The 15,000-nt window shown below is 46.7% G+C and overlaps 1 protein-coding gene across 1 annotated transcript in view; it reads left to right on the top strand.

Moving 5' to 3' along the window:
- The window catches only part of LOC139746960 (uncharacterized), a 77,774-nt gene that overhangs the window by 61,541 nt on the left and 1,233 nt on the right, over nucleotides 1-15,000 (top strand). Inside the window, exons 2-4 of the mRNA XM_071658661.1 lie at nucleotides 8,244-8,460; nucleotides 9,360-9,677; nucleotides 12,169-15,000. The exon at nucleotides 12,169-15,000 is cut by the window's right edge and continues 1,233 nt beyond it. Of these exons, the coding sequence (XP_071514762.1) occupies nucleotides 8,244-8,460; nucleotides 9,360-9,677; nucleotides 12,169-12,426 (793 nt within the window). The 3' untranslated portion in view covers nucleotides 12,427-15,000. The remainder of the gene's footprint in view (nucleotides 1-8,243; nucleotides 8,461-9,359; nucleotides 9,678-12,168) is intronic.

Raw genomic sequence — 15,000 nt, 5'->3', positions numbered from 1 at the left:
CATGGGGTGTTCAGTGTTGTAAATGGAAATGGTGAAGAGCTTGTAGATCTATGTGCTGAAAAAGGACTGGTGATTGGGAATACCTGGTTTGAAAAGAGAGATATACATAAGTATACGTATGTAAGTAGGAGAGATGGCTAGAGAGCGTTATTGGATTAGGCGTTAATTGATGGGCACGTGAAAGAGACACTTTTGGATGTTAATATGCTGAGAGGGGCAACTGGAGGGATGTCTGATCATTATCTTGTGGAGGCGAAGGTGAAGATTTGTAGTGGTTTTCAGAAAAGAAAAGAGAATGTTGGGGTGAAGAGAGTGGCAAGAGTAACTGAGCTTGGGAAGGAGACTTGTGTGAGGAAGTACCAGGAGAGATTGAGTGCAAAATGGAATGGGTGAGAACAAAGGACGTATGGGGAGTGGGGGAGGAATGGGATATATTTAGTGAAGCAGTGATGGCTTGCGCAAAAGATGCCTGTAGCATGAGAAAGATGGGAGGTGGGCAGATTAAAAAGGGTAGTGAGTGGTGGGATGAAGAAGTAAGATTGTTAGCGAAAGAGAAGAGAGAGGCATTTGGACGATTTTTGCAGGAAAAATAGTGCAAATGACTGGAAGATGTATAAAAGAAAGAGGCAAGAGGTCAAGAGAAAGGTGCAAGAGGTGAAAAAAGAGGACAAATGTGAGTTGCGGTAAGAGAGTATCATCAAATTTTAGGGAGAATAAAAACATGTGAGTGTTCAAATCACAGAGGTATGTTTGTTGAGTATTCCTGGGAAATTATATGGGAGGGTATTGATTGAAATGGTGAAGGCATGTATAGAGCATCAGATTGGGGACTTGCAGTGTGGTTTCAGAAGTGGTAGAGGATGTGTGGACAGGTGTTCGCTTTGTAGAATGTATGTGAGAAATACTTAGAAAAATAAATGGTTTTGTATGCAGCATTTATGGATCTGGAGAAGGCATATGACAGAGTTGATAGAGATACTCTGTGGAAAGTATTAAGAGTATATGGTGTGGGAGGTAAGTTGCTAGAAGCAATGAAAAGTTTTTATCGAAGATGTAAGGCATGTGTGCTAGTAGGAAGAGAAGAAAGTGATTGGTTCTCAGTGAATGTTGGTTTACGGCAGGGTGTGTGATGTCTCCATGGTTGTTTAATTTGTTTATGGATGGGATTGTTAGGGAGGTGAATTCAAGGGTTTTGGAGAGTGGGGCAAGTATGCAGTCTGCTGTGGATGAGAGGGCTTGGGAAGTGAGTCAGTGAGGGGGGTGCCATTTCATGTGTGGCGGGGTAGCGACGAGAATGGATGAAGGCAGCAAGAACGAGTATATACATGTGTATATGTGTATATGTCTGTGTATATTTATGTATGTATACGCTGAAGTGTATAAGTATGTATATGTGCGTGTGTGGGCGTGTATGACTATACATATGTATGTGGCTGGGTTGAGCCATTCTTTCGTCTGTTTCCTTGCGCTACTTCGCTAACGCGGGAGACAGTGACAAAGTAAAATATTTGATAAATAAAAAGATGTTTTGGAAGGAGGTAGATAAAGTGCGTAAGACAAGAGATCAAATGGGAACATCGGTGAAGGGGGCTAATGGGGAGGTAATAACAAGTAGTGGTGACGTGAGAAGGAGATGGAGTGAGTAATTTAAATGTTTGTTGAATGTGTTTGATTATAGAGTGGCAGATATAGGGTGTTTTGGTCGAGGTGGTATGCGAAGTGAGAGGGTCAGGAAAATGGTTTGGTAAACAGAGAAGAGGAGGTGAAAGCTTTGCGCAAGATGAAAGCCGGCAAGGCGGCGGGTTTGGATGGTATTGCAGCGGAATTTAGTAAAAAAGAGGGTGATTATTGTTGACCGGTTGGTAAGGATATTCAATGTATGTATGGTTCATGGTACAATGCATAGTACCATTGTACAAAGGCAAAGGGGATAAAGGTGAGTGTTCAAATTACTGAGGTATAAGCTTGCTGCGTATTCCTGGGAAATTATATGGGAGGGTATTGAGTTGAGAGGGTAAAGTCGCGGGAGACAGCGACAAAGTATATATATATATATATATATATATATATATATATATATATATATATATATATATATATATATATATATGCACATAGAACTGAATACGACAACATATTTAGAGCTATCAATCATCTTTCTTATATTCTTTAATCTTCTCAGTATTATTCTACCATTAGGTGGCTGCTCTAACACCAGTTGTCCCTGGTCCATCATATAATACATTCAAGCTTTCGTTTTCACAGAGGCATCATCAGGAATCTACAAAAATATGAAAATACTTGGATAAGATATGCAAAAAAAATTAAAAAAACACTCGGAAAACACAGAGCGTAGCACATTAGACTAATGGAAACACTAAAAAAAATTAACGATTTCATGAAGGGTAGTACAATCTAAATACAACATATAGAAACAGGAAAATAGAAAACTTACAGTCGAGGAAAAACACAGAATGATGGACTAGGGACATCTGGTGCTTGAGCAGCCACCTAATGGCAGAATGATACTGAGAAAATTAGAGAACATAAGAAAGATGATTAATAACTCTGGATATGTTGCTGTATTCAGTTCAATGTGCATTAGAAAAAACCTGCTCCCAGCACAAACTAATATATATACATATATATATATATATATATATATATATATATATATATATATATATATATATATATATATATATATATATATACAACGTTAATGATTATAGCTCCAGTTGCTCGTGCCGTCTCAGCTATCATTAAAAAGAAGTGATGGACAACTCTGAACCAACCACTCCCTCCCTGGCCTCAGCTGCAGTCGTCATGTGCAGAACTTATATTCACCAGCGATTGCGTGTTTATGATGATCGCCTGCCCAGGTGCGCTGCCTTAATGGGGAAGACATTAAGCCTGGTGCTGTTTGGTAAATGGGGAATATATTGAGCCTGGTACTGCTTGGTAAATGGGGAAGATATTGAGCCTGGTACTGTTTGGTAAATGGGGAAGATATTGAGCCTGGTACTGTTTGGTAAATGGGGAAGATATTGAGCCTGGTACTGCTTGGTAAATGGGGATAATACTGTGTAGTCCGGGGGTCGTTTTCTTCGTTCCCTGGTACCCAGTGAAGATCAGGTGGCCTTTGCAGTTGTATGAGAAAAAATAAGTACGTAGATCTACAGTACTCTGGCTTCTGGTCTTATACTGCAACACACACTGGTGGACGGTGTGACGAGGCTGACCAGTGTGCCTGCGCTAGTTGGTTGCTAGGTTGGTTGTTTGGTTGGGCTTGAGGCCTATCAACTGCCAGGGTCATTAAGGCCGTCAACGTAAGCTACGTCCACCAACCTGAAAGATCTCTAACACCTTCTTCAGGTGTCAGAAATGATTACCTAAGACCACATACACGCTCACCCTGCGTATGGCCTATGCCTACTGGTCGAGCTGCTGAGCACAGCTATTATCTACCCCCGTCAACGTCCATATTCCATAACAAACACGTATTTGAGCGAACGTCCCGCTCTTCCTTGTGTCGTCGTCTGCAGGTCTGCTTCACATGTGACACAAGAGCAGACCATACCTTGTGCTAGGTTCTCATTGGCTATGTAGTGAGCCCGTGAACACATTCCATGTGATGCAACTACATGTGTACAACTCACAGTGAAATGATAACACTAGACAGCTCATGACATATCAATGGTATGCGTGTGTATCTCACATCGTTCTTAGAACCGAGCCTGACACAGTAGAGAGGGGAGGATACTGAGCCAGTACCACACGGCACATGCACGCTACATGTGACTGCTGACGGGCCCATCAGACACTTGTGTGTGTGTGTGTGTGTGTGTGTGTGTGTGTGTGTGTGTGTGTGTGTGTGTGTTCTTCAGGCCAGGTGTGTGAGGGTACGAGCCTCCGCCCCTGAGGGAGTTAACATTAAGGAATTATAAACACGACGTATTTGGCTGCATTTGTAAGGGTATAGTGGCGAGGCTGGCAACACTGCAACGATGCGCGCACGCGCACACAGACAGACAGACAGACAGACACACACACACACACACACACACACACACACACACACAGACACCGTGTTTCCACCGGATGTGAGTGTCGTCAGAGTACATTCATGAAAGGCCATCAGTGCCACACCTCTGTATCATCTGTGCCAGGCCTGTTTGTATCATCTGTGCCAGTCCTCTGTATCATCTGTGCCAGGCCTGTTTGTATCATCTGTGCCAGTCCTCTGTATCATCTGTGCCAGGCCTGTTTGTATCATCTGTGCCAGTCCTCTGTATCATCTGTGCCAGGCCTGTTTGTATCATCTGTGCCACGCATCTGTATCATCTGTGCCATGCTTCTCTGTATCATCTGTGCCACGCATCTGTATCTTCTGTGCCAGGCTTCGCTGTATCATCTGTGCCACGCATCTGTATCTTCTCTGCCATGCTTCTCTGTATCATCTGTGCCACGCATCTGTATCCCTGTGCCATGCTTCTCTGTATCATCTGTGCCACGCATCTGTATCCCTGTGCCAGGCTTCGCTGTATCATCTGTGGCAGGCCTCCCTGTATCATCTGTGCCAGGTCTGTCTGTATCATCCGTGCCAGGGGTGTCTGTATCATCTGTGCTAGGCCTCTCTGCATCATCTGTGCTACGCCTCTGTATCATCTGTGCCAGGCGCCTCTGTATCATCTGTGCCAGGCGCCTCTGTATCATCTGTGCCAACCGCCTCTGTATCATCTGTGCCAGGCACCTCTGTATCATCTGTGCCAGGCGCCTCTGTATCATCTATGCCAGGCGCCTCTGTATCACCTATGCCAGGCGCCTCTGTATCATCTGTGCCAACCGCCTCTGTATCATCTGTGCCAGGCGCATCTGTATCATCTGTGCCAGGCGCCTCTGTATCATCTGTGCCAGGCACCTCTGTATCATCTATGCCAGGCGCCTCTGTATCATCTGTGCCAGGCGCCTCTGTATCATCTGTGCCAGGCGCCTCTGTATCATCTGTGCCAACCGCCTCTGTATCCGCCAGGCACCTCTGTATCATCTGTGCCAGGCGCCTCTGTATCATCTGTGCCAACCGCCTCTGTATCATCTGTGCCAGGCACCTTTGTATCATCTGTGCCAGGCGCTTCTGTATTATCTGTGCCAGGCGCCTCTGTATCATCTATGCCAGGCACCTCTGTATCATCTGTGCCAGGCACCTCTGTATCATCTATGCCAGGCGCCTCTGTATCATCTGTGCCAGGCGCCCCTGTATCATCTGTGCCAACCGCCTCTGTATCATCTGTGCCAGGCGCCTCTGTATCATCTGTGCCAGGCATCTCTGTATCATCTGTGCCAGGCGCCTCTGTATCATCTGTGCCAGGCATCTCTGTATCATCTGTGCCAGGCGCCTCTGTATCATCTGTGCCAGGCGCCTCTGTATCATCCGTTCACCTCGCCACCACTGTACGGTCGGCGTCCCCATCCAGTGTGTCTGGCAGCCAGCTTCGTAACGTCCAGTGGAGCTCCCCGTTCATCGAGCCATAATGTTGGATGGTCTTATGCAGATCAGACCATAAGACCGAACGACAGATCTTCCTCACACAGGCGGCAGCGTATGTATAGGCCTAGAGCCATCGGCGAATGGGACTTACTGACCTCACCACGTCCCGTTTACAGTCGTATTTACAAGTGAATGGCATGATTTACAGTCATTGACGAGTGATGTGAGGTGCTGATAGTGGTGTGTGGCAGACCCTGAGGCCCTATGGGGTTGCTGGGTTAGAGATGTGAGTGACCGTCTTAGAAATAGCTTTGAATTTTAAATGACTCCACGAAGGGTCTACTAACCTCCCTTCTCTCTATACACACACACACACACACACACACACACACACACACACACCCGCACACACACACACACGACACACACACACACACACACACACACACACACACACACACACACACACACACACATGCACTTGGCTCCGTCATAAGGACTGGATCCCTGCCTGAATATGTCCGAGGATGATGCCCGGGTCATGAGAGAAGGATAGTGCCGGGGGAGGGCATCAGCCTACAATGGAAACAAGACAAACTAGGTCCCCAGCCGTAATATATATATATATATATATATATATATATATATATATATATATATATATATATATATATATATATATATATATATATATTCTTATGAGTTCACGGCGAAAAATGAAACACGGAAAGTTCCCAAGAGCACTTTCGTGTAATAATCACATCATCAGGGGATACACAAGAGAGAAATATAACAGTCAGTTGATATACATCGAAGAGACGAAGCTTGGACGCCATTTGGCAAACATGTGATATATATATGTATGTATGTATATATATATATATATATATATATATATATATATATATATATATATATATGTGCGTGCGTGTGTGTGTGTGTGTGTGTGTGTGTGTGTGTGTGTGTGTGTGTGTGTGTGTGTGTGTGTGTGTGTGTGTGTGTGTGTCCGCGTCTCACAGTGTAAACTAAATCACATACACGATACTGTCCATTAATATGACTCCTGACCCAACCTTTTATCAATGTAATGATCCCATTAAGGGCGCCCCCTGACCCCCACCTCTATAACCTAACCCCGTGCTCGTCTAGATTGGACCACTTCTCTTTACTCAAATTGGTCGCGTGCTTGAAATGTGTGGCACCAGGCCGCACCATGTGGGTTAGCACGTATACAGTCCGTTCTAGACAAAGAAAATGTGGATGGACTGAGTATATCTGGACTGCCAGAAAGCATAAGGTACCGTAACACGTAAGAGGTTGGTAACGATGATTCTGTATACAGACATAAAGGAAAGATGAGTCAGTTGCTGTTCGCTGATGACACGGAGCTGGTGGCAGATTTGAGTTTAGTCGGAGTTGGCGAAGTCGACCAGGCATTGCTCATGGACTGGTTGTTCATGGACTGTATGTTGGTCTGTTGGTTAAGCTGGAGGTTACTGGTCTTTAGCTACTAAGAAGTTGAAAGTTGGTTTTTGGTTTGTTTATAGACAGTGGCGGCTTCATCGGTGGATGATCAAGTGACTATGTGGTTGTTTGTCCGTCAAGACGCAATGGTTGTACTTGTGGATGGTTCGTGGCGAGGAGGGATGTGTCCGTCGCTAACCACGACGCTCCTTTGCCCTAGGTTTGTGTGTTAGTGTGCGAGTAAGTTGCTGAATATTGTTATCGTATTGATAGGAGAAGATATTGGCTGGTTTGTCATGGCATGATAGATTTAATCGCTGACTAACTTTTAACGAAAATTCTGAAATCATATTTCTTTTACATATGCTAAATCATTATGTATCGTCTATCACTACACGCTCTTGTAGACGGGCGTCAAGTGGCCAGTTTGGACCACTATGATATCTGCATCTGTGGTGGCCTCACCTCTAATGACAGCTTGCGTCCCATACTCTGGCCTCGCGTGAGGTCATCATCATTCCATGGTCTCATCCCTCATGGGTATCGCCCTTTCATGACCCCTCTCCCCTCCAACATTCCTCGTAAGATTCACATGGCGCACTCCTAATTGGCCGTTTCACGAATGATTCTACATTCATCTATCGAGTATATACAGACGTATGACAAAAGTCCGGTCCCACAGACAGGATTCACAACTTACCTTGTAGGTTCAACAGTTGTTCAACATATTGCCCGGACGACTGACGAGGACGGATATGCACACGAGGTGATATCTGAACATTTGTTGAATGAAAGGCAAAGACTGAACTCTGTCTGTGAGCTGGGACATCCGAGACTCCGGACTTCTGAAACACCTTGTGCGATATTCAAGCCCTGCCACCCCTCCCTCCAGCCAGGTGTGCCAAAGTGATTAATGCAGCGACTGGTGGTTGGATCTCATCCTCCCTCCCTCCCTCCCTCCCACCTCGCGCCGAGTTAATCGCTCGCCGAACACCCTTCATTTCCTTCTTCATGTGTCACTATCATGAATGCCTTGCCATCGGAGGGCAGTGAATGCAGTGAATTTATTCCCCTTCACTAGAGTCAATTCATCAGAGATGTTATTATACTGTATTTCTTTATATTCTTCTTTGGCGCAAATGTAAGTCTGTTTGGGATGTCTATGTGTATTCTCAAACTAAGGGGGTCCTAAGTGCTCCCCTAAGGGGCGACATGAGACACCACCACACCAGTGATAACCGGCTTCTAACACCTGTGTCTTTGGTTCTCTCTCTCTCCCTCCACACACCAGGTATATCCACAGTAAAGAGAAGCCCTTCAAGTGCACGGACTGCGGTAAAGGCTTCTGCCAGAGCCGCACGTTGGCCGTCCACCGCATCCTACATATGGAGGAATCGCCACACAAGTGTTCCACTTGCGGCCGAAGCTTCAATCAGCGAAGTAATCTCAAGACGCACCTGCTCACCCACACCGACATCAAGCCTTACACCTGTCCCCAGTGTGATAAGGTAGGAGGCTCACTCACGCTATCTCCTCATATACAGTTATATTTTTTCTGACGTTCGGACTATGAGAGTTATGAACTTATGAGTATTAGGAGGTTTTTCTAAGTAAGTGATACACTTACGGCGCAGGAAAAGGACAGCTCACAGGATATCTGATGGTCCACAACGAGGTCATCTGCTGACTAGATCTAATCTGTGGTAGAAATATGATAATAAAAAAAGATGGAACATCATCACATCCACTTCTCCCTCCGGCTCAACACCGAGAGTATCTCCTAGAATGCCATAACCTCAGTGATAACTAGTTAAGTGTCAAAGAAGATTTAGTTTTACCTGTGACGTTGCAAACCTCTTCAGCACGACTGTACGCCACTTGAGCACGGCGGCATGACCCTTGGGCACGACGGCACGACCCCTTGAGAGTACGATGGCCTGGTCATTGACCAGACCCTTAAAGGTTAGGCCATCATACCGAGGATCTTACGATCGTGGTCAAGGGTCGTCCAGTCGTGGGACAGTAGACTGAGTAGCTGTGTATATCATGTAGAGGATTTAGTTGACTTCTGATAAGTCATGGCTCAAAAAGATAACGTGGATCCCCCTCTGCCATTAACCAACTACAAACATCAAAAATAATGATGAAACTAGAACCACTAAAAAGACAATGGCGCCAGAACCACTGACAGACACTGACTCCAGAACCACTGGCAGACACTGACGCCTGAACCACTGACAGACACTGACGCCTGAACCACTGACAGACACTGACCCCAGAACCACTGACAGACATGACTCCAAAACCACTGACAGACACTGACCCCAAAACCTTTAATAGACACTAACGTCAGAACCATTAATTAAATGGAGTTATTAATGGGGAATTTTTCCTGGCGCTTCAACAGGTGTTCCGGCGCAACTGTGACCTCCGCCGCCACGCGTTAACCCATAACCTGACTTCGCATTTGGACCTCGATCTGAGCTCCCTTCCTCGCTCCTCCTCCGACTCCTCCCTACTTGGGTTGGATCTCCCGTCCCCAGCCGCGTCTTCCCTCCACCACCATCACCACCATCATCACCATCGTCACCACCACCACCCGCTCTCATCGCCCGGCTCTTCAGTAGCTGTTGGGGACGAGGACAAGGACAATGGCCTCGTCCCCGCGCGCGCCTACAGCAGCAGCGACGAAGATGAGGCGGCCAGGGCTGGCAAGCGCTCCAAGGTGGGTCTTGACTTGATTGTTGATCTTATAAGGTCTACACCCGGCAGGGCTAGCACGTAGGGTTCACCGCTCACCGCATGTCTTACGCAACAACTAATACCGTATCCCTCTCCACGCTCAGTACATTGCCTTGGTTCATCTAGGAATGACTTCAACCATATGTCAAGTTTTCTTTTAAATGTTTCTGTTTTTGTTCCATTCACGTTTCTTATTTTCTCCTGTCGATACATTGAATATTCTTTACATATTTCTTTAGGGTCTCATATATGTCTTTTTGATATATATTTTGGCATATTCCATGATATTCTTATTGACTTGAAGACCCTTTTTTCACTTTGCTTAGAGGTATCAAGTTCATACCGTAACGTAATGTAACGTAGCATAACAGTTGATTGCCATTTCTTGATTACAACGTATCTTTCTCTTCTGTTTAGTTCTCTCAGCCTTTCATGATATGTCGATCTCCTCGATTTTGCTCGTCAATGCTTCGGAATTCTTTCTCTAACTTGCTCATTTCCGTTCATTTTGCCGGTGAGCAACATGACACACAAGAGTACAATGTTGCTTCTCATATACGTAAGATTCGTAAGGTATTGTCATCAATTTTTTCTCTTTTGTCTCCATATAAAAGTTCACATCATCATACCACTCATTATGTGGGTCGACGTTGCTCACTTTACAATATGTTTTTTGAATTCTAGTTTCTTGTTGGTAACGACGCCTACATCCTGGACTCTTTTTTCTTTTTCACACTTTCAGTCACTTTCCTGTTGGGGTCTTGTTGATGATATCTCGTAGATGTGACGTTTTCTCTTCTCATTTTCTCTTAATTTTCCTGTTGTGGTCTCTGGACGGTGTCATCAATGTCCTGTTAACAGTGTCATGACTTATTTGCTGAAATTTATCTTCGTTTCAGTTCATTCGTTTTAGAATCATCCATCTATACATCTAAATTATTGATTTTCTTTTCTTTTTGGCGTCTCTTGCTTTGCTTCCTTCTCCCCTGCTTTCACGGGGGCTACACATTTTTTCGGTCTTATTAAGGCCAGACCACCTCGCTTGGACCTTGAGGTCTGTGTGGTCTGTGTATCTATCTAACTATATAACTCTGAACATTATTTGATCTTATTCAGTGTTATCAGCAAAAGCGTCTGACCCTAACTTTATCATACCTGTCTGTCAGTGTCTTATGTTAGCACTGTAAAGACAATTGAGGCTAATACCATCCCTTGTGGTTTCCCTGCGACAGAACATCTCATTCTGACATGGTTCTATTTGATACTAATTTGATTTTCTCTTTGTTAAACGTCTCTCGGGTGTCAAGGGCAATACTCACTAGCTGCCTGGTGACGCTTTCTTGGGCAATACCGGGTTTCTGATGGCTCAAACTCAGCACCTCAGTATAATCTTCTGTTGTTGTTTCTTATCCTACCCTTGATATCTTGTCTTGCCGCCATCTCTGGTAGCGCATCTGGTTTTTTGTCAAATGTCTCAACCATGAAAAAAGAAAAAAGAAAAAAGTGTCCATTCTCTTTGCAACAGGCTAATAATGGCAGGACCTGCATGCTTTCTCCTTGTGCCAATCCATGTTAGCCCTCATCTATTCAGCTCTTTCTCGATCAGATGTTCTAGTACGTGCGAGTTCTTCAATCGCTTCTTCAGAGGACTTTTATCATGTATGAAGTCAAGCAAACTGGTATCTAGTGCTAAAGTATTGGCTTAGATCCTGTTTATGAATGTCTTCCCGCCATTTGCTTCTGCCGAAACTTTGTGTAGCGTATGTGCAGCAATCAGGGTTGGTCTGAATACCGCTGGTGTATGTAGCCCTTAGGGCTGGTGTATGCAGGCCTTAGGACTGCTCTGATCTCCGGTGGCTTATGCAGCCCTTAGGGCTGGTCGGAAGTCCAATGATGCGTGTAGATTTGAGGATTCATCCAACCCCTAGGGGTGTATGCTTGCAGCCCTCAGGGCTGGTCTCATTTCCAGTGGTGCATCTAGCCCGTAGGGCTAGTCTGAGCTCCTTTGGAGCATGCAGCCCTCAGGGCTGATCTGATTTCCATCGGTGCTTTCAGCCCTCAGGAGTGGTCTGCCCGTAAGCTTCAGCCAGCAGACAGAGAGGGCAAATGAGTCAACCCCATCTGAGTATTTCTGGTTTAGTAGAGTCCTTGATAATGCCCTCACCCCACACACCTCCACCTCTTTCTGTTGACGTTGATTCTACGTATCTATCACAGACACGAAAACCACAAAAACACAATGATAACGATCTGAATAGATCGCCCGAAACCTCTGACATACACAACATCTCGGTACAAAAACAGTGTGGCAGTGTTGTGGGGAAGGATGGATAGTAAACTCACGGCTGACCTGTCTTAAACTGTAGCCTCACCTCAATGTTTACAGACAAAGGATGCGGTTCTACGGACGTGAGACCTTACAAGACTCACTCTTGTGTTCCCAGGAACTACATAGTTTACTGCTTTGTTCACAGGTGGATCGGGCTTTTGGCGACGACCCCGCCGGCGGGGGTGTCGACTTCGACGACGACGATGACGACGATGACGATGTCGACTTTGGCAAAGACGACCTGGTGGACGACGAGGACGACGACAGCAACCACTCCAGCCCTCCGACGCTCCTGGGCAGGTTCCGCTCCGAAGCGAAGAAGGAGCCACTTAATCTCGGGGCCTCCACCTCCGCTTCCCTCGCCTCCTTTAGTATAGCGTCCATCATGGGCGGGGCAGATTAACTCCAGGATGACTATATATATATATATATATATATATATATATATATATATATATATATATATATATATATATGTATGTATGTATGTATGTCTGTATATATGAATGTAAAATAACCTCTAGAAGTTAGAAAAACCTGTTTCCGAATTGTTGTAAGCAGGAATGTCAAGGTTTTGTAAGTAGAATGAGAGGTCTCGATCGAATTGTGAGTGGGTTTCGAATGGTCTCGAGCGACTCCAGGTGGTTCCATGAGGCGCATCAAGTGTTCAGGCACAGACTCGAGTTATCCCAAATGGGTCAAAGTGGTGTACCATTTGACTGCAAGTGGTTCCGGGTAATAGTAGTAGGTTCCAGCTCGCCACTAAGTGCTTCTAAGCGACCCTGACGATGACCATTTGCTCTAAGTGATTATGTATCACGAGGCTCCTTAGGTTTCCAGTGAGTCTGTTCTTAGGGTGACTGGAGCTGGTTGTGGTCGAGTCTGAACCGTTTCCAAGAACTGTTAGTGCTCCTGGGTGACTCAAAGTGGTCCCAGGTGACTCTCAAGTGGTCCCAAGTGACTCTTAACTGGTCTTGGGTGACTCGCAGTGGAAACGATTGATTCCAAGGGGTTCTGGATGATCCTGAATGGTCCCCAGTGACTTCGAGTGGTCCTAGGTAACTCTTAAGTGGCTCTTAGTGACTCCAAGATGACTGTGCGTGACTCTTGGTCGCCCTGAGTGACTCCGATGCTTCTGGGTCACCTCGTGAGAGACTGAGTGACTAGGACTGGTTGTGCGTGACTGCAAGCGAAAACAGATGGTCCTGAGTGAGCGAACTCGAGGAAAGACGAGAAAATGAAAAAAAAAAGACATTGATTTAGCACCTGAGTGTGTCGTTCGGTGCAGTTCGAACTGGTGATGATGGCATATGGATCTTCGGCACTGGAGGAGAGTCCTGGCATAATCATCTAGTCACTTGACGAAGGGAGTGCGCGTCCACGCCTCCCATGGATGTGGTGGTGATGGTGGTGCTGCCGACGGAGGCGAAATGAGCCGCTATTCGCACCGCTATCCCGGGGCATGACGGGAGGAGTGTAGTGGAAGTAGTTAGCCAGCCTTGTACCCAGGACATAGCACCACGCTAGCTGATGTTCATAGCAGACATCGCTCATTAAGGATGGGAAGGTGTGTGGCGAGGGGGAAATTCTGGTCCTCTGGAGGCAGTAGATGTCCACAAGCGTCGTCAAGTTCCCAGAGGTCAGTAGAGAGGACACCACAACTCGCTCTTGCTCCCCTCCTCCTCCTTCCTTTTGCTGTCTAGCGAGGAGGTCGGTTGGTGGGTGGTGGTGGCGGCGGTCAGGGGCCAAGGTGTTCCTCAGTCGACCTTTTATCTGTGGTGTCATGAGGTATACTGACGTTATTGCTCGTGACTGGAACCTGGGCATGATTTGATGCATCAACGCTGGGGCAACTGGTAATGTCCAGTGTACCAAAGACTTTGAAAAAAAAAAAAAAAAACCCTTGCGAGTGAAGTGTTGTCAAATGGTATAGTGTTTGTGTGCAGGTGGAGAGCCACCGCTTTCCTGGAGGTAGTGTTGGGCCATATTTATTACACTCGGTAAATATGTCTACAGTGCTACGAGAGAGGAGCCTTCCCCGCCCACCCACCCGCCGCCCCCCTTCCCTTAGCCCAGCGACCCGTCCCTCCGGAGCAGAGATACGGACTGACACAGCTGAGGTTCTTGCACCAAACTTCACCAAGAACTCATTTCGTGTGTGTGTGTGTGTGTGTGTGTGTGTATGTGTGTGTGTGTGTGTGTGTGTGTGTGTGTGTGTGTGTGTGTGTCGCAGAGGTGCTTATTGTTGTGGTGCCCTAAACGTCGGCTTCTTCACTCCCTCTCGTGTAGAGAACCAATCGACTCTCGCCACACATGTCACAGTCAACCACAACTTTTCAGCCGACCACCGCCTTCACTACGCCAGCCAACCACCCCCAGTAAGTAGGCGCCGGTGATCGCGATGTGTCCTCACTCGCTCAACTGCAGGCCTTCACAAGTGCTGGGATGTTTGAGATTCATGTTATCCTCCTGAGAGAATCAAGACACCATTAACCGTAGACGATGATCTCCCCGGATATCAGGGAGGGGGGGGGGGGGGGGCACACGGCTGCCTGGCGACGCCTCCCTAAATGCCAGGGCAGAACCCAGCTGTCTGCTCACGCCTCTCTGGATGTCGGGGTAGTACCCAGCTGCCTGGTGACGCCTCCCTAAATGCCAGGGCAGAACCCAGCTGTCTGCTCACGCCTCTCTGGATGTCGGGGTAGTACCCAGCTGCCTGGTGACGCCTCTTTGGATGACAGGACAACACTCGCTGTCTGGTGACGCCTCCCTGGACGTCAGGGCAGTACCCGGCCGCCTGGTGACGCCTCCCTGGAAGTCAGGGCAGTACCCGGCCGCCTGGTGACGTCTCCCTGGACGTCAGGGCAGTACCCGGCCGCCTGGTGACGCCTCCCTGGACGTCAGGGCAGTACCCGGCCGCCTGGTGACGCCTCCCTGGGCAGTACCAGCTGTCTGATGGCTCATACTTCAATACCTC

Source organism: Panulirus ornatus, chromosome 66 (assembly GCF_036320965.1).
Source record: "Panulirus ornatus isolate Po-2019 chromosome 66, ASM3632096v1, whole genome shotgun sequence".
Lineage (NCBI taxonomy): Eukaryota > Metazoa > Arthropoda > Malacostraca > Decapoda > Palinuridae > Panulirus > Panulirus ornatus.
This window is presented reverse-complemented; position numbering and strand designations above follow the sequence as displayed.